Source organism: Notothenia rossii (genome assembly GCF_949606895.1).
Source record: "Notothenia rossii genome assembly, chromosome: 6".
NCBI classification, from domain to species: domain Eukaryota; kingdom Metazoa; phylum Chordata; class Actinopteri; order Perciformes; family Nototheniidae; genus Notothenia; species Notothenia rossii.
In genome coordinates this window covers 41,415,883-41,435,262 of record NC_136909.1, presented here as the reverse complement: position 1 = coordinate 41,435,262, position 19,380 = coordinate 41,415,883, and the positions used below count along the sequence as shown (strand labels likewise).

The 19,380-nt window shown below is 44.7% G+C and overlaps 1 protein-coding gene across 1 annotated transcript in view; it reads right to left on the bottom strand.

Annotated features, from left to right (window-relative positions):
- Positions 1-928: 928 nt before the first annotated feature.
- The window catches only part of fam189a2 (family with sequence similarity 189 member A2), a 70,174-nt gene continuing 51,722 nt past the window's right edge, over positions 929-19,380 (bottom strand). The window contains exons 6-9 of the mRNA XM_079689895.1: positions 15,528-15,705; positions 4,305-4,738; positions 3,017-3,357; positions 929-2,541 (exon numbers count right to left, since the gene is read on the bottom strand). Of these exons, the coding sequence (XP_079546021.1) occupies positions 2,245-2,541; positions 3,017-3,357; positions 4,305-4,738; positions 15,528-15,705 (1,250 nt within the window). The 3' untranslated portion in view covers positions 929-2,244. The remainder of the gene's footprint in view (positions 2,542-3,016; positions 3,358-4,304; positions 4,739-15,527; positions 15,706-19,380) is intronic.

Genomic DNA, 19,380 nt, shown 5'->3' with positions numbered 1-19,380 from the left:
AGAAATTAATATCTGTTTAAGCTTTAGGAAACGTTTCGATTATGCTGCTTATTTACCATAGTTCATCCAAAACTGACCTCCAACCCCTCAACAAAGCATACAATCTCTGTAAATTTGCTCTGTAAGCAGTCAATCGACTGCTTTGGTTAAGGCTGAAATGCAATAAAACTGTAGCTGTATATGAGTCCTCAAGCACCATTATCAGATCAAAATGTGGATCAATACTTTTGTTTATAACCATAACTTGAGAAGCAAGCAAGAAAGATGAAGAGACCATGGGCAACTGCAAAAGAGAAGTATTCACATGAACTGTTTCGCCATTATGTGTGCATGTAAGCTGAAAGAGAAAAGTGGCACAATGTCTGCGGATGTGTAATCATTTGTTGATTGTAAATGTAGTTTATTGTAATAATTATCTATCAGAGCGTTCTAAATTGACAGAGGAATCAGAGTTATACTTCCAGCATCCAGCACCATCATTTCACATGACTCACATAGATGGGGAAGAACTCCAGGCTGTTTTAAAAATGGCATCTGAGAAATATGGGTGCAGAGATGTAATGTACAAGAATACTTTTCAGTGGGGAAGAAATGAGCAGCAGCAGCGGAGATAGGCCGGGCACAATGCATGAAGAACTTCCTCCTCACTCGTACAAAGATGTGCTCAAGGCCTTCTTCTGAAATGTTCCATGATTCAGGCTCCTTCTGTTTCTGTGGTCGTGGCTTCAACCATAGTCCCTGCAATAGCCGGAGACATAGCTAGAAGCAGCAGGGTCCTCCTCGGCACAGAGTCATTTAGCTCCTGTTGTAGTACCCTGCTGAAACCTGTATCAAAGGGATTGTGTTGCAAGCTAACGAAAAATGATTGCACGATTAACTGAATACGAGGCAACACAAAGTGATTCAGAAAGAAAAAACAATTGCAACATGATCTCTTAGGGACTTTATAGAATCAGGACAGTGTTAATAACGTTTAATATACAATGATCTCTATGTGCACATGTTCATAAAAGGCATGACAACAGCTGAAATGTCCAGTCAGTGAAAGGCACATACAGGAATAACACAACACCCTGGCCCTCTGTGTGCTTATAGAAGGTGTACTGTACTGAGGGTACTGACAAAGCAGGTTTCCTTTATTGGCTGAAGTGCCGTGTCTCGGTCAGCTCAAACTGAGGGAGACTACTGAACGTGGCCTGACCTCCATCATAATCCCGCTGTGCACTGAGTACCTAGCTTTACAGCTTGCCCTTGTGGTGTGCCAGAAACTTCACATTTACCATTCAGAAAAGGTGGGCAATGTCCTCAGAACTCCTCTCCCCACAGTTTGAACCACGAGTGAAGATGGGAAACCCCTCCCAATCAAGAATCTGCTTCAAAGATTAACACAGCAGTGCACTCCAGTGACATGTAGAATGTGAGAAACAGTATGAGAGCTAAATTAATCAACCAACATTTGTATTTCCAATCTGCAATGTTCTAATTTAGCTTGCCAATAAATAACATGGAAAGAAACAGTCATTTTAAACACGCTTATCTTTGTCATCGTAAGCTTCACATGCGTTCCCACACTTCAATGTTTTAAACGTTTTGGAACGTAGTCAATGAATTGCACTGGAACTGCCACAGTTAAGTTAACTGGGACAGAGGGTCCCTGGTCTATAGCCAGAGGATCCCTGGTCTATAGCCTTTTATAATTATAGTACTGTATATAATTAAGTATTAAAATAGTTTTATAATTATTATTATTATTAGCAAGATCTTTGAGCTGTTGTCACCACTTTGTTCTATTTTCTAATATATGTAAAAAAAATCAAAATGTACATGTTTTTGTTTAAATTCTGAAATATTAGTAAATATTAGTAGAATATCTGAAATATTTAGCCCATTGCACCTGACCATTAGAAGACAACATACTATACTGTATGGTGAACAACATAGCTGTATGAGTTGAGAGGAACAAATGCTAAATTATAACAATGTTAAAACCTTAAAGCATACACAACTTTGAATGCTAAAGTACAGTAGAGCAAAGCAATTTAAAAAAAGATTAAAATGCTCGCACGCACACGCACGCACACACACACACACACACACACACACACACACACACACACACACACACACACACTTGCAGATCCTCCTCAGTGGTTATACTACAACAGTTTTCTCTCAAAGTTTAGCAACAGATTAAGCAGCATCTAGCTGTGTTTCCACATATTTGAATACATTTGGTTTTCCCCTTTAGAGAACCGTCTCTCTGCAGACTCCGATCAGACTGTGGGGGCGCTCAGGGTGCTCCAGGCGGGACCCTGCCCTGGACCCTGCCCTGGACCCTGCCCTGGACCCAACTCTTCTGCTTCCTCGATGTTCTGCAGACTCTATCGCCTCACAGGTGAAGGAGCTCAGGTCGCCGCAGCTCTGCAGGTGCAGCAGACCGGCCCTTCTCCTGGGGGGGCGAGGGAACGTCTGGGAGTGGCTGCCTGCTGCCTGCTGGGAAGGTTTGGGCTGCCCGGGACCCATCTCTGAGTCTGTGAACACCTGAAGGCAAACAGAGAATATACAGAGATCTACAACAGCTCAAACTACATCCTCCTAAATTATCCAACATTTAAATCAAGTCCTTTTTAAAACAGTTTGAACACACACTGAACATTAAAAAGAGGATTTTATTCAGGACATCCAGGTTATAGTCAGGACCAGGCTTTCTGTTATCTGGTAATAACTGTTTATTTCTGGTAAAAAGACCAACTTAAAAGGGAATGTCGCTAATAAAATTGTAAAATAAAAATACAAGTAAAAACCTATAAAATCTATAAAAATAAATAAAGCAATATACAAATAAATAAATAATGAAGATTCAAAGACCAATAAAGTGGGGTGTCGCTAATAAAAAGCAAATCTAAAAAGATGTCTCTTTAGCTGTCGTTGTCCACTGAGTTGGCCTCTCTGATATTTCCAGGTAGGGTGTTCCACAGTTTGGGAGCGTGGTGGATAAAGCGACTTCCCCTCCTACCTGTTCTATGTAGCTGGCGCAGCGCACCGCCTCCTCCATGTGCTCCTGGTCGGACTGCAGGACGGTCCGGATGCTGTCCACCAGCTCTTGCACCTCAGGGGTCAGTCCCTGGGCGGCCGGCTGCTCCAGGATCCTCCTGACCAGCTGCTGTGTGTGTCTGTAGCTGTGGTAGTCCACCATGGAGGAGGGCCGTGGTTTCCGGGGCGGCCTGCTGTCGGTGTGGCCTCGCCGCAGCGTGACCTGGCCCTGGGTGCTGACAGCCAGCGTGGGCTGGGTGGTCTGTGTGGAGGAGTCTGTGGTGTTAGGAAACGCAGCAGGGGGGGCGTCGCTGCTGCTCAGCACTGCAGACATAAGAGGGGGAGAGGTCAGCTTCTCCAAATATACATGTACTGGTACCCAACTTAAGCAACTTATAGGATATAATAAGGGAATTCCTGGACTCAAATCAACAAGACTGCCACTCTTGTGATAACAGACATTATTGGACCCATAATGTTCACTCTGGATATTTAACACCCAGTGAATATTGTGGTGAACAATATGTAGGCACTTGCAATTCAATATTTGGCCATTTCAGTTTGACCAAATACCGTAACCAGTGTTGGGGGTAACACAGAGTAATTAGTCTGGAACGCAGTAATATAACGCGTTACTGTTGGTTCAGCAGTAATTATGTAATGGCTGAGGAAACGGAGCAGATATGTCAGATAAACAGGCTCAGCAAACATCGTGGAGGACATGTTGCCAGTTTAATTATTCTTCCATGGTTTCCACAGTGGAATCTCCATCTTTCCGAAACATATTGATACAGGTAACGCGCGGGGGGCGGCCCCCATCAGCCAGGAACACTTGAAGCTACCTGGACCAGAGTTCTGATAACTGAGCTACAGAAAACATGATGTTCAGACAAAGAGCAGAAACAGAGCTCTGTGATCAGTGCTGTCCTTATTAGATTAAGGGTTTGGCGATGTTACAGAGTAATCAAAAAGTAATGTAACTAGTAGTGTAACTAATAACTTTGAGCAGTGAGTAATTTAGTAAAGTAAGGGATTACCTTTTTTGAGTAACTACCCCAACACTGGCAGTAACACACCTTTTGTATGCACGTTTGGTGTTAAAGTGGTTGGATAGCTTTTAGACTATATACTGTTGGTGGACTTCTGTAAATCCTCCAGTAAAGATGTTGAATTAAATGTCTAACTGATGTCCTTCATGAATAAATTAATCCTTCAACATTTATATTCCAACTTCCAAAGATGCGTAATTCCAAATGAGAAAAAAAGCCAACCTTTAGCAGCAATGTCTATCAACACCGGGTCACTGTTGGAGCGGCGCATCCTTTCTTTCCTCCGGTGGCTCAATGCTGGCGAGGGAGGCTGCTGCTGAGGAAGAGGAAGCTGGAGCTGGATCTGAGGCTGAAGCTGAGGCTGGAGCTGGAGCTGAGGCTGGAGCTGAGGCTGGAACTGGAGCTGAGGCTGGAACTGGAGCTGAGGCTGGAGCTGAGGCTGAGGCTGGAGCTGAGGCTGGAGTTGAAGCTGGAGTTGAAGCTGGAGCTGAGGCTGGAACTGGAGCTGAGGCTGGAACTGAGGCTGGAGCTGAGGCTGAGGCTGGAGCTGAGGCTGGAGCTGGAACTGGAGCTGAGGCTTGACACCCAGAGGGACGCCTGGTGATGCTGATACCACTCGGGGACTTCTGTCTGAGACTAAATAGAAAAAGATCAACAAAATTGGTATCAGAACATTTATTTACAATGAAACAAAAGACTTGGTGAATGGTCCTACTAACAAAGGTAAAACACATTCCAAAAGATGTGGTGTTGTGTTCAAAATGTTTCTGTGCATGTACAGATGTAGCACTTCATTTCAGACTCCAGCTTACAGCTTCCTGCCTAAGACCAGTATCGAGGAATGTTAAGCCCTCCCACTATTTTCCAAGAGGGTGTTGCCAGATTTTCAATTTCAGGTTTTAACCAGGGGATGGCGCTTCATTCACAAATACAGAAAGACAAGTTTCATGGACTTTCAGTTGTGTTTTGAAGAGCATTTGAACACATCAATATTTGTAAACTAAAGTAAATCTAACCTTGTAATTCAATAATATATAGTCTTTATATATTAAATAATCATAATAATGTTACACCCCCAGGTTTATGTCACAGGTTTTAGTGTTGTCTGTCTAGGTTTGGGTGTTTGCGCACATGTTTTTCCTCCTGGGTTATTGTCTGGTCCTTTTCCCTGTGTTTTTCATGTCTGTCGTTAGTTCCCTGGTGTGTCTAATTCCCTGATTGTTTTCACCTGTCACTCCTTGTGTGTCTCCTGTGCCCATCAGTGTCAGCCCCGCCCCATATTGTTCCCACCTGTGCCTTGTTACCCTGTGTTTAAATTCCCCTGTCTCCCAGTGTTCAGTGTCAGTTCGTCTTGTCTATTGTCATGTCAGGTCTATGCTTTTGGAACTCTTTGGTTTTTGATTCCTCATTGCATGAGCGACTTCATTTTTTGTCCTCTGTTTTTTTGTCATCTCCATTGGAGTTTTGGTGATTACCTTTTTGTTCATTTTTTGCTAAATCATGGGAAAATAAAGTATCTCACAATACTTTACCTCTGCCTCCCTGTCTGCATTTGGGTCCTTCATACTAAGTGCCTGGAATCGTAACAGAACGAACTGACCAAAAATGGACCCAGCAGACCTTTTGATGCTACAGGCGGAACGTCTTGGATACTCTCTGGAGTATATTTTTTATACGTGGAAAGGCGCCTCATCTAGACGGGGTAGAGAGGCTGCGTTGAAGGAGGCACGTCAGGAGGTTGCTCGCAAGCCGTGGCTTTGGAGCTTGTTGCCCGAGTGGCTTAGGATTTTTTCACGTAGCCCTGAGAGCCAGTCCTCATTTTCTGACCCTTTCTTGGGGTCTGGTCTGGCGTTTGGAGGTCCAAGAAGCCTCCAAAAAACTCCTAAGAGATGCAAGGCCAGGGTTCCGCGCCCAACAGCCATGGTTCCGGCTCCAGCGCCGGACCCAGCAGCCATGGTTCCATGCTCCAGTACCATCCCACATAGCCATGGTACCGTGCTCCAGTACCATCCCACACATCCATGGACCCGTGTTCCGGTTCCTTGCCCAGCAGTCATGGTTCCGGCTCCATCGCCGGCCCAAGCAGCCATGGTCCCTGCTCCAGAACCGGCCCACAAGGCCATGGATCCGTGCACCAGTACCGGCCCACGCATCCATGCTTCCATACTCCATTACCTGGCTTACACAGCCAGGGTCCAGGCTTCCGCTCCGCGCCCAGCAGCCATGGTTCCGGCTCCAGTGCCGGCCCCAGCAGCCATGGTCCCTGCTTCAGCTCCCGACCATACAGCCATGTTTCCGGCTCCAGAACCGGACCATACAGCCATGTTTCCGGCTCCAGTGCCGGCCCCAGCAGTCATGTTTCCAGCTCCAGAACTGGACCTTACAGCCATGGTTCTGGCTTCAGTACCGGCCCCAGTACCCATGTTTCCGACTCCAGTTTTGGCTCCAGGACTGGCTTACCGGCCAACGCCAGCTCCCCGAATCCTGTCGGCGTACCGACCAACACCATCTCCCCGAATCCTGTCGGCATACCCGCCGACTCCAGCTCCTCGTCTCCAGTTGGCTGTTCAGCCGACGCCAGCTCCCCGAGTCCTGTCGACATAACGGCCGACTCCAGCAGCTCGTCACCTCTCGAGTCCACTCTCAAATCTCTTCTCAAGTCCCCTCTCGAGTCCCCTCTTGAGTCCCCTCTCGAGTTCCCTCTCGAGTCACCTCTCGAATCCCCTCTCGAGTCTCTTCTCGAATCCCCTCTCGAGTCACCTCTCGAGTCCCCTCTTGAATCTCTTCTCAAGTCCCCTCTCGAGTCACCTCTCGAGTTCCCATTCGAGACACCTCTCAAGTCACCTCTCGAGTCACCTTTCGAGTTCCCTCTCGAGTTCCCTCTCGAGTTCCCTCTCGAGTTCCCTTCTCGAGTCCCCTCTCAAGTCCCCTCTCGAGTCACCTCTCGAGTTCTCTCTCAAGTCACCTCTCGAGTCACCTCTCGAGTTCCCTCTCGAGTTCCCTCTCCAGTCACCTCTCGAGTTACCTCTCGAGTTCCCTCTCGAGTCCCCTCTCGAGTCTCTTCTCAAATCCCCTCTCGAGTCACCTCTCGAGTTCCCATTCAAGACACTTCTCAAGTCACCTCTCGAGTCACTTCTCGAGTCCCCTCTCGAGTCCCCTCTCGAGTCTCCACTCAAGTCCCTACTCTTGTGTCGTTGGACGTTCCGCTGGGGGATCCTGCCAACCTTATGTCTTGTGCCGTTGGAGGCCCCACCGACTACTCTTCTGCCGGGGGTCCTACCAACCCTATGTCCTGTGTCATTGGAGGCCCGCCGACTAATTTTCTGCTGGGGGTTCTGCCAACCGTATGTCTTGTGCCACTGGAGGGCCAGCCGACTACTCTTCTGCCGGGGGTCCTGCCAGCCCTATGTCCTGTGCCGTTGGAGGCCCCGCCGACCACTCTTCTGCCGGGGGTCCTGCCAGCCCTATGTCCTGTGCCGCTGGAGGCCCCGCCGACTACTCTTCTGCCGGGGGTCCTGCCAGCCCTATGTCCTGTGCCGTTTGAGGTCCCGCCGACGGCTCTCCTGCCGGGGGTCCTGCCGGCTCTGTGTCCTGTCCCGTTGGGGGTCCCGCCGACTACTCTTCTACCGGGGGCCCTGCCAGCCTCATGTCCTGTTTCGTTGGAGGCCTCGACATCACTTGTATCGCCGGGGGTCCTGCCAACTCCTTGTCCTCTTCAGTGGAGAATCTTGCCAACACCCGTTCCACCGCTCTGGTTCCTGTCCGGTCAACACCGGCTCCTGCCCTGTCCCCTGAGAGCTGTGGTCTTCGCCCCTCCTCGAACTCCGCCTTGCCCCCGGGCCGTCGGCCCGAGACCCCCTTTTTGAACTCTGCCTTGCCCCCGGGCCGTCCGCCCGAGTTCCCCTTTTTGAATTCTGCCTTGCCCCCGGGCCGTCCGCCCGAGTTCTCCTTTTTGAACTCTGCCTTGCCCCCGGGCCGTCCGCCCGAGTTCCCCTTTTTGTCCCCTGCCTTGCCCCCGGGCCGTACGCCCGAGACCCCCTTTTTGAACTCTGCCTTGCCCCGAGAACCCATCCATGGTCTCTGCCTTGCCCCCGGGCCGTCCGCCCTCCACCCGTCCTCCGGACCCCCTCCACCCACACTGCTGGACTTTGTTGTTTGGGACGTCTGGGATCCGTCCCTTGAGGGGGGGGTTCTGTCACACCCCCAGGTTTATGTCACGGGTTTTAGTGTTTTCTTTCTAGGTTTGGGTGTTTGCGGTCATGTTTTTACTCCTGGGTTATTGTCTGGTCCTTTCCCCTGTGTTTTTCATGTCTGTCGTTAGTTCCCTGGTGTGTCTAATTCCCTGATTGTTTTCACCTGTCACTCCTCGTGTGTCTCCTGTGCCCATCAGTGTCAGCCCCGCCCCTGATTGTTACCACCTGTGCCTTGTTACCCTGTGTTTAAATTCCCCTGTCTCCCAGTGTTCAGTGTCAGTTCGTCTTGTCTATTGTCATGTCAGGTCTATGCTTTTGGAACTCTTTGGTTTTTGATTCCTCACTGCGTGAGCGCCTTCATTTTTTGTCCTCTGTTTTTTTGTCATCTCGATTGGAGTTTTGGTGATTACCTTTTTGTTCATTTTTTGCTAAATCATGGGAAAATAAAGTATCTCACAATACTTTACCTCTGCCTCCCTGTCTGCATTTGGGTCCTTCATACTAAGTGCCTGGAATCGTAACAAATAATAATGTAAATGTTTACATTACACTTCTTTATTTGTTATACTCATACTTTTACCTTTACAATCGTTTGCTTTAATATGCAGTATATTTTTGTATATTTTGTGTTTGTTTCCTCCTGCTCCCTTTTGGACACATACTGTATGATTTATTATTATTATTAATATGAAGATATTATTAAGATAAGATGTTACTTTATTGATTGAACATTTTAGTTTAGAATGTGCTGTCTGTCCCACGGTAATTCAGAAGGCTCACAGGTCACATTCCGACCATTATTTAAAACAATAGGTGCTTTTACACCGTCTACAGTTTGATTTGTATAGAGGGAGCTCTGTGGCTGAATGGCCAGCGATTAGGTGTGGCACATTTATCATAGGTGATCAGAGCTAACTGCCTGCCGTCAGATTTCATTTAAAAAAACAGATCTGATTTTAAGACTATTTCTACGCTCATAAAGAATGATAAGAATAAGAATAATGCGTATTGAACTGGTTTAATTAATTAGTGAGTTTATTTAACACTAGAACCGCCAATCGGTTCAATTTGTGTGATGTGTGTTGTGTGTGTGCAATGTAACTTTTTTTCAATAAAATATTAAAGTCTCCCAGTCTGTGACTTTTCCTGAAAGTGTGTTATGTAGCACCCTATGTTGTTAAAAATTGCATTCTAATAGCGGGATTTGGCGGTTTTTGATAGGCCTATACAAAAACCTCTGGCGGTTCTAGTGTTAAGGTAATTAGGTACAGTAGAAGCCCTTTTTTATCAGTAACGAATTTAGCAGTTGAACATAAAAGTCAACTAACTGAGGGTCACTTGCAATGACAGTGTTGTGTTTAACTGTAAGCTTGTCACTCAGAGTAACCTGCAGTTAATTTAGCTGCTGTAGAAGAAAGATCAGGTGGGGAGCGGGGGAGAGAGCTGTGGTTGATGGGCCATTAGTTGTGTAAATACACAGCTGAGAGCTGCCGTTTCATTCAGACTGTTTAAAAAACGGTAACAACGGACTATTTTTCTTAGTGGATGCATGTCAATTTAAATCAACACATACAACTATTTTTTAAATCAATAAAAACATTTTCTAAATCCATAAAAGCATTTCAATTAATATTGGGAGTCATGTCGTTACTTTGTTGAGAATGTGGCCATGTAATAAGCGGGATAATTTGCAGCGACTTGTTCCTTATGGGGAAAATAACACCCTTCATGCTACGCGTCGGGATCCTGATCTGCCGACGAGGCCCCATTAAAATATAAATATTTTTAGTGAATTGTTTACAGTTTAGGCACATTAATAACGTTTTAATGAAGTTGAATACAGTATATTCATATGTGTCAGTGATTTCATGTCAATTCGGCGAACATAAACATAAATGATCGTGGTGAAGATGATGATTAAATTAGGATTAAAAATCGAGAGCCGGGCTGCATTTCCTCCCGTTCGTTTTTTTAGACTAAACAACATTATTTTGTTAAATAACAACATGGTGATGTTTTGTAAATGATTACATGTCTCTTATTTAGCACAGAGTATGATATCCGTGACATATGGATCTTAACAAAGTTCCGCTGTACATCCAGCGTACTGTATCTGACTTTATTTCACATGAGCTCCAGTGTGGAACCCCACTGCACCCCCTGGTGGATCACTGATCCATTGCAGCTGGCTTCATTATAATTACATTTATCTATCACGGGGGCGGTCTCAAGTCAAGCTGGAGGTTTTCCCTTGAGCGAGGGCAGATCACGTACCAATCACGGCCCTCGCGTTTCAAACTGTCTGAAATGAAGCGCTACATCTGTAAATGGTTCACTCCAGAGGGCGTTTCTCTCCCAAACAGCTTAATATGTTTTAAAGGTCTCCCAGTGTTTCCCCTAGGATGGAGTCATAGCAGCGGTGCTAAGGCACGTGGGCCCAGCATAATGTGAGCGCGGAGCGCGTGGGATATTTTAGTGTGTGCGCGTGTAAAGTGCGCCCCGCCAATTTGTTTCTATGTGTCAGCACAAGAAAGGCTCTTGAGGCCTAGTACCCAGGCCGGTTCTAGTAAATTTGCTGCCCTAGGTGAGATTTTAGGCGACTTTTTATATGTAAAGAATAAATGAAAAATCTCTACAAAAGACAAATACACTACAAAAACAGAAACTTATTGACATAGGTAATAGACGTCAAAATGGCTTGAAATGTATTCAGTATTGTATGACCATGTTTGAATTGGGGGGTGGACGTCACATCCTCTAGGGGGGTCCAGGGGTATGCACCCTCGGGAAGATTTTTTTTTGAACATTGTACAGTAAAATGCTTCAATCTGGTGCACTTTGAGCACACAATTACTAGAGACCTGATCTAGGGGGTACAACTCTAAAACGCCCAGATGAAAAAGATCGGTTTACATTTTAATAATCAAATAAGTATATGAACATAACAAATAACCTACCATAGCCAATAACAAATAAATGTAGCTTATTTTATTTTTGTTGTTCATTCATATCTTATTTGACCTAGTTAACATTTATTTATTTGTGCATATTTTTGTATCTCTCCAACTTCAAACGATATTTTTGGTTTACTGTCCTATAGTATACATTGGAATGATTTCAAACCTGTTTTTATTTATCCTAATAATTATAAAGGAATGCCTTGGAAATATCTGTTTAAATAATTTGTGGTCAAAACGTTTGAGACCCACTGAGATAATTTAGACTAAAATTAACTAATTATCTAAACACTCAGAGAGCCCTTTATCTCACTGAGCCTCTCAGTCTGACAGGAGAGCTCTCCTCCACCCATGGTTGTAGAAACATCTACTTCTTATATCCGTTAGCGCAGCTAGCACCAGATTCTAATAACAACAGCGCCGGTACCGGTGCGCCCTCTCCCTTGCTCGCTCTCTCGCTCGCACTTTGGCTGTGAGCTGCGGGCGCCTGATAAGCCAACATCCCCCACTTTCATCACTTACAGCGCCCACCGTACAGGGCAAATTAAATGTGTAACCGGGGTGAAAAGGGTGTTACATTTACTTAATTATGAATGTTGTTACATCAAGGCCGAACATTTGGATGAGCGCCAACGGTCAAAAATGTTTTTTCCCTCTACCAGCGCAGCGCCCCCCAGATCTGGCGCCCTAGGCGACCGCCTGTGTCGGAAATTGGCCCTGCCTAGTACATACAGTGGCAATGTCTCAAGATTTAGCAAAAATACACCTTTGTTGAACATACAGTAACACAAATACTACAAATCCACATAACAAACAATCAAAAATGAAAAACTGTCACCACTTATTATTATTATTATTTTTTTTGGTACCTGGCTGGTGCCCCCTAGCAGCTGCGCTCATATTTCAGCAGCGGCGCTGCGCCATCACTATTTGTATATAGGGGAAACACTGTCTCCTATTATACTATTTGTAGGCATATATTATAGATATATATCTCTATATACTGTATCAGATCAATACAAATATATAAAAAACATGTCTATGAAGTGTTTGGCTCAAAATACCAAACATATCACCCATTCTAGCCATGCCCCATACCCCTCTATTTCAGCCCTGTTACGGCCCGTCCACATGGCAGCGTACGTCAGAGTCCTACACGGGTCTGATTTTCAAGACCCGCTCCCGCTCCGCACCCGCGACGTGCAATACCGAACCCGCCCCGCTACCCGCACATATTGCCAATTAGTTCCGCAACCCGACCCGACCCGTCGGCACAAGATCCGCAACCCGACCCGAACCCGCATATATATATATAGGCCTATATACTGTATATATGAGCAGTGAAAGAATTTACAGAATTCACATGAGCACGATTAAGGGGAAATGGAGCTCCCGAGAGAGCGCTACGCTGCCTTAAATACAAGCTGTAGAACTTTGAGGAGCTGTCCAGTAACACTTACTGAAAATAAACTATTCATTTGTTGCGTTTCCCATAAATGTTCAGCTGGACGATGTATTCGAGCTGCTAACTTATGATGCAGAGAATCATGCAATTATGAATACACGCAGTTGCGTATTTGGCTCAAAAAGCGTGGGATGTTAATAATTAGGCTACATAATAATAATAATAATAATAATAAAAATAATCAAGTAGCCTAACCTACGACGTTTAAAGTGATGATTGTTGGCCATTTCATATGTGAAATTTGGATAGTATATTTTAAAACGAAGGTAGCCTAATCCAGGAAATACAATGCCGTTCATTCCATTTAATTATTTCATGTAGAGTCGACACATTAATTAGATGGTCCTCCGCCCCTCCCAAAAAACGTGACTTATTAAAAACGGAACGTTATCATATTGTTATGCAACAATCACGTGCATTTATTTGGTTTAATGTTACAATCATTATGGCTGACGATATAAAACAAATTGAAGCCAACTGAAACCAGTGCAATTGCAACAAGGCGGCCGCGGCCTGTCTGACACTTTTAAACTGTTTAGAACAGTCAAGCTGGCTAATGCCAAAACAACAGACATATAGTAGACCTAACACACTTTTTTTTAACAGACGTATAACCTTTTACAGAGTCTGTATTATTATATAATATACGAAATATATACGTACATATAAAACATATAACACGTACATATAAAACAACCAGTGGTGGCTGGTGGAAAATATCTTTGGTTGGGCTGTTGATATAGTGAGTAAAAACATTTTTTTGGGGAGAAATTACCCCTTAAATTGGGACTTCTGGTGATGTAATAGCCCCATAAAATCGTGGTTCTAGGGCCAGGAACAACCAGGCTGAGTCGGGCTGAGTATGCTAAACTAACTCGGGAAAATCTAGTCAAGCCAGCCCTCACGTGATATTGCGGTGCGCGAATATCCTATATCCTATACGGTTGAGTCAAAAAAAATCATCCCTCTGTGTTTAGATGAGAATAAAACAAAAACTGTCCAGTATCAAAGACTCATTTCACTTCAGGGTGATAGCAGGACATCCCATCTAGTCACTCAGAAAAAAATCAGGACATTCTGATGTAGAGTTTCAAAATAAAAGACCTTTGAAATCTCTATTGTATGAGCTATCATCCCTGTTTTTAGATGAGAATAAAACAAAAACCGTCCAGTATCATAGATCCATCTCACTCCAGAGTGATAGCAGGACACCCCATGTAGTCACTCAGGAAAAATCAGGACATTCTGATGTAGAGTTTCAAAATAAAAGACCTTTGAAGCCTCATATGAGCTATCATCCCTGTCCCCAAAGGTCTTTTATTTTGAAACTGTACATCAGAATGTCCTGATTATTTCTGAGTGACTACATGGGGTGTCCTGCTATCACCCTGGAGTGAGATGGATCTATGATACTGGACAGTTTTTGTTTTATTCTCATCTAAACACAGAGGGAGGATTTTTTTTTACTCTACCGTAATGCATAGGATATTCGCGCACTGGCAATATCACGTGAGGGCTGGCTTGACTAGGTTTTTCCGAGTTGAGGCTGGCTTGACCGCAGTCTAAACTAGAGAGAGAATCGCTGTCAAGGGGGCTACAACTACAACAAGATGAACATATTCGACCATGATTTAATTGTAATACACGTTTCAAAAGGATGCCGAAGTAACAACATACTGATACCGGATAGTAAAAACTATGAATTAAGGCTTTGACAAGTCTGCAGACAGACGGCAGGCGAAAAACCTTTTAAAATGCGTGTTTTCTAATGGAGATTTGGCTAAGCTAACGTTGTAAATGCTCCGACCGTCCACACTCACAACAACGGCCTATACAGACATAAATAAACCAGCGACTGTATTCGCCATGACACAGACAGTATGTGGTTTGTACTTGTTTAACTTTTGTCTAGTTTCTGAACAGATATGAAGAGCTGTGAGCTCTGAGTGCTAAGAGCTAACAGCTGTGTTGTTTTTCTGGGGAGCTCATTGAAGATGACGTCACGGCTCCGCCTACACTGCGTTACCATAGATACTACCCCAGTTCCTCACGAGTCTAAAAAACAACTCACGTCAACGCACGTAAGCAACGTGGGCGCCGAGTGAGCGCCCTCGTGACCAAAATATTTGACGGCGCTGATTGACTGAAATTATGTTTCGGCGGCACAGTTTACTATTGAGACTTTTGCAACGTGCTGGTTGCTGCTGTTTGGCTCGGGGGCAGCGCCCCGTAATGATAAACTAATGCCAAGGGCAAGGCCAGGCAGGAAACATGTGACTTATCAGTAACTTTAGACATCGTAACACAATTTTAAACAAGATTTTATTGTAGATTATACATTTTACTGATACCAATTGTATGATATTTACCTTCTTCATTAAAAATAAAAAATATAAAATATATATATTTTAAAAAAAAAAATTAATTTAATTTAATTTTTTTTTTTTTTTATTTTTATAACAATTTTTTTTGTATGTGGGAAGAGGTGGGGCGGCGCCCCTAGCGCCCCTATGGGCCGGCCGCCACTGAAAACAACATGTATTCCGTATAACACACTTTTTTTTAACAGACTTGTACAGACAGGCTGGCTAACGCCATGTTCATCTCACAACTCAGTGTTTCTTTAGATTACTATGCAGAAAAAGAATGTCATCAACTGTCCCTGGTTTCAATTTGGCTTCTCCTATCTGAGACCACAAATCCAGCCGTGGAAAAATCTCGCTCACTCGCGGCGCTTGAAGCTGGAATGGAAAGAATCGAACGAGCAATGTGTGCCACATTCGGAAACCTGGTTGCATGCCTCTTCCACTAGCTGAGAACATCGAAATACTCCTCCCTCGGTGACTTGAAGTCGATGTATGCGCTCACTTCATCCTTAGTGCACTCATCGCTGGAAGAGGAATCCTCGACGTCGGATAATCCCTCCGATTGTCTAGCTCTCTTCTCGGGCGGTGCTGAACTGACAGTGGCAACACGTTGTGTGGGCGATGCACGCCTCTCTTTTATGTCTAGAGAGGTGCGAATAGAGGGCGCAAGATTAAGCATATGCAATTTTATAAACTTTACAAATAGATTTCCTAATATTTTACATTTCATATTTCAAATGATGAAAACAGACAAGCAGGCCAATAAGCATATACAATACAGCAGTGACCACCAACTGCCGGCCCGCGGGCCACATCCGGCCCGCCAGACATTCTCATCCGGGCCGCACGACGGGGGTGACTGTGGCGTTGGCGGAGTGGTTACTGCGATTTTTTTTTTTTACAACGTCTCGTGAGTAAGGTGCAGTACCGGAGTCCAACAGAGAGGCAGCAGCTGCGGGTCAGTAGACTGAGTACAGCGAAACCTTTCCTGCTTTGAAGAAGAAGTGATCCTTCGTTGTGAAGAGTCTGGTTAATGCGCTCCGCACCACAGCAGTAGCCCCGCTGTAACAGAGTCCAACAGAGAGGCAGGAGCTGCGGGACAGTAGCCTAGAAGCAGGGTTGGGTTGTAACGGAATACATGTAACGGCGTTACGTAATCAGAATACAAAAATCAAGTAGGCTAACAGTATTCAGCTGGCGTTACATTTGAAAAACGAGTAATCTGATTACAGTTACTTCCGTAAACCTGAAGTGAATACATTTTGGAATACTTATTGGAATTATTGGTGGAAAAGTTTCCTCACAAAATGTAATATTCATTACGGCAGAACTGTGTGCACACTGCACAGCGCTGCAGCATGTCTTTGAGCGAGAGAGATGCAGCGTGTCTGTGAGGCCCCGCCCCCGCATGCAGATGAGAGAGAGAGAGATCTCTTTTAAAATATATTGAAAGTTAGAAACGGAGATGGTTGGATGAAATGTGCAAGATAACGTTTATTTAGCATTTCTTTATTGTCGAAATGATGACATTTCCTAACGGGATCAAATCAAAGTGAATGGCCTGCTGCTGCTGAATGCATGGGGCAAGTGACTGGAAAGAGTTTTAAAAGTTATTACATCGTTTCAGATAATAAATAATAATGATAATTCATTCTATTTAGGGGCGCCTTTCAAAGCACCCAAGGACACCTTACAATTCATAACATATTCTAAGGAAAGGTTTTAAGACAGTACAAAGAATGTAGTCCGGGTGATGTTTTTTATGCGGGGTGCAGATGAGAGGGAGCTGTCCAGAATGACACCAAGATGTTGTGTTTGAGTTCTTGATAAGCCATTAAAACAGTAAAACAAGTGTCTCCTGTTCACCAAACATACCCATCTGTTATGGAAAAAGAAAGTCTTCCAAAAGAATTCTAAAAGTAATCTGAATACGTTACATTTTTAAGACACATAACTGTAACTGTATTCTGATTACTTTCAGAGCATGTATTCAGTATTCTACTGAATACATTTACAAAGTAACCCTCCCAATCCTTCGTTAGCGTGAAGAGTCTGTTAAGCTTTATGCGGTCCGCAGTACCTCTGAGCGTGCTCCACTAGCATTGTGTGGACTGAGTTCCAGCGCGTTTCCACTGATGCTTTTAACGTCTTTTTAAGGCGATTCTGGAGACTCGTTTGCTTAAAGTAAGTTACGAGTGACTTTGCCCCCGTGACAAGCGTAGTCACTTCCTCTCCGAACGCATCTTCTTGGCTTGGTTTCCCGATCGTAGTGTAAAGCACGGTGTTAAGGATGTGTGCAGCACAGCTCAGTCTTGTGACGGAGCGAAAGGCTGCCACTATGTTTGAACCCCTGTCTGTCACATACACCAGTTTGGTGAAGAAATCCTCAATGCTGTATCTCCGCAGGGCTTGGATTATTGCTGGTTTGATATTATCAGACGTTTTACGCAAGGTGCTATCCCATTCCGACGTAGAAAGCACCCTTTCGACTAGCTCCCACTTGCTATTGATGTAATAATAATAATAATAATAATAGATTTAATTTGTTAGCGCTTTTACAGGTGCTCAAAGACGCTTTACTGATAATAGTGAAGAGAAAAGAAAAGAGAAGAAAGGAACAACAAATAAATATGTAGTTAAAGTTAAAGTCAAATAATACAAAAACAATCACACAAGAAAAGACAGATTAAAGAGGTGAGTTTTTGTGAGTTTTTTGAAGGTGGTGAGGTCGGTGCAGTCTCTGATGGGTTGTTGGAGTGAGTTCCAGAGGGAGGGGGAAGCGACGGAGAAGGCTCTGTCCCCCCAGGTCCGGTGATTGGTGCGGGTGGGGATGGATAGGAGGTTGGCTTCTGATGAGCGGAGGCAGCAGGAAGGGGTGTGGTGGTGCAGCAGGTCTGTGAGTTAGGGGGGGGCCTGGTTGAGGGCTTTGTAAGTAATGAGGAGGACTTTGAAGTGGATTCTTTGACGGACGGGGAGCCAGTGGAGGTTCTGGAGGATGGGAGTGATGTGGTCTAATGTATTGTGTGACAAAGGTAGCTTATTTTCCGATAATCATCGGTCCACATGTCTAAAGTGACTGCTCCATTGTACTCACTCATCTGTTCTCTCAGCTCAGGAATTATGCTTTGGCGTATGTCTTCTGCATATTTTGTCACTCTGCGAGATATTGTTGTCGGATCTGGTAACAGCTGCATTGCATCGACACGGCCAGCCCGCGCACCAATGTCAATCAATCCCTGTGCTAATCCAGTGAAACCATCGCCACACACCGTTTCGAATGATTTAACATCACTGCAGACTAATTGTACTGCTAATTTGGACACCGTCTCCTTGTCTTCCCTTTTGGGTGCTTTAAGATCGTGGTTATTGGTGAAGTATTGATTGATTGGTCTTGTACCTGTGGCATTGGCAGCGCAGCTCGACTCCATATGTTTTTTCAATGATGAAGTACCTAGCTTGCGGCTATCATAGGCCAACACTTTTTTGCACTTCTTGCAAGCAGCGAACCCAGCGACCTGGTTATGTTCTCCATCTAGGATGAATCCAAAAGCCTCGCAGACAATGGATTTCGCTCTTGATGAAGAGTTTTCGGCAATACTGTATTCTCCGCTGGAGAGCTTCGCCTTCACCGGCTCAATCATTTTGAATGTGGCGCGCTCAGCAGCAGATTGGTGGTGCATATTTTATGATTATGCGCGGGCCCGCGGGGGAGAGTGGTCAGAAGTTATGCGCCGGCCCGCGGGGGAGAGGTCATAGGATTTAAACATTACATTAAATTATCATTTTTATATATTTATTATGCAACACCCGCGATCCGACCCGCATCTTCTTTGTTTTACCCGGACCCGAATTTTTTTTGTTGAAAAAATACCACCCGCGATTCACTGTTTTTGCGGGGCACCCGATGCAGGACGCCGTACGTTGCTTCAACGGAGACGCTTCCCATTCACTTTGAATGGGGTGACGTTACGCTTTGCCGAACTGCATTGTGGTTCCGTCGCGTCGCTTTGCCTCTGTTGCTCGCTTTGAAAGTTGAGAAAAGTTCAACTTTTCAAGCATCGACGGAAGCGCCAGCCAAGCAAATCATATGCAAGCTAGCCAATCAAACCGCGTGCTTGTGTGTCCAGGGCAGGAGATTAAAGTGATTGGTTGTTGTTTATGTTTTAAAGGTCTCCTATTATACTATTTGTAGGCATATATTATAGATATATCTCTCTATATATATATACTGTATTAGATAAATACAAATATATAAAAAACATGTCAATGAAGTGTTTGATCACCCATTCTAGCCATGCCTCATACCCCTCTATTTCA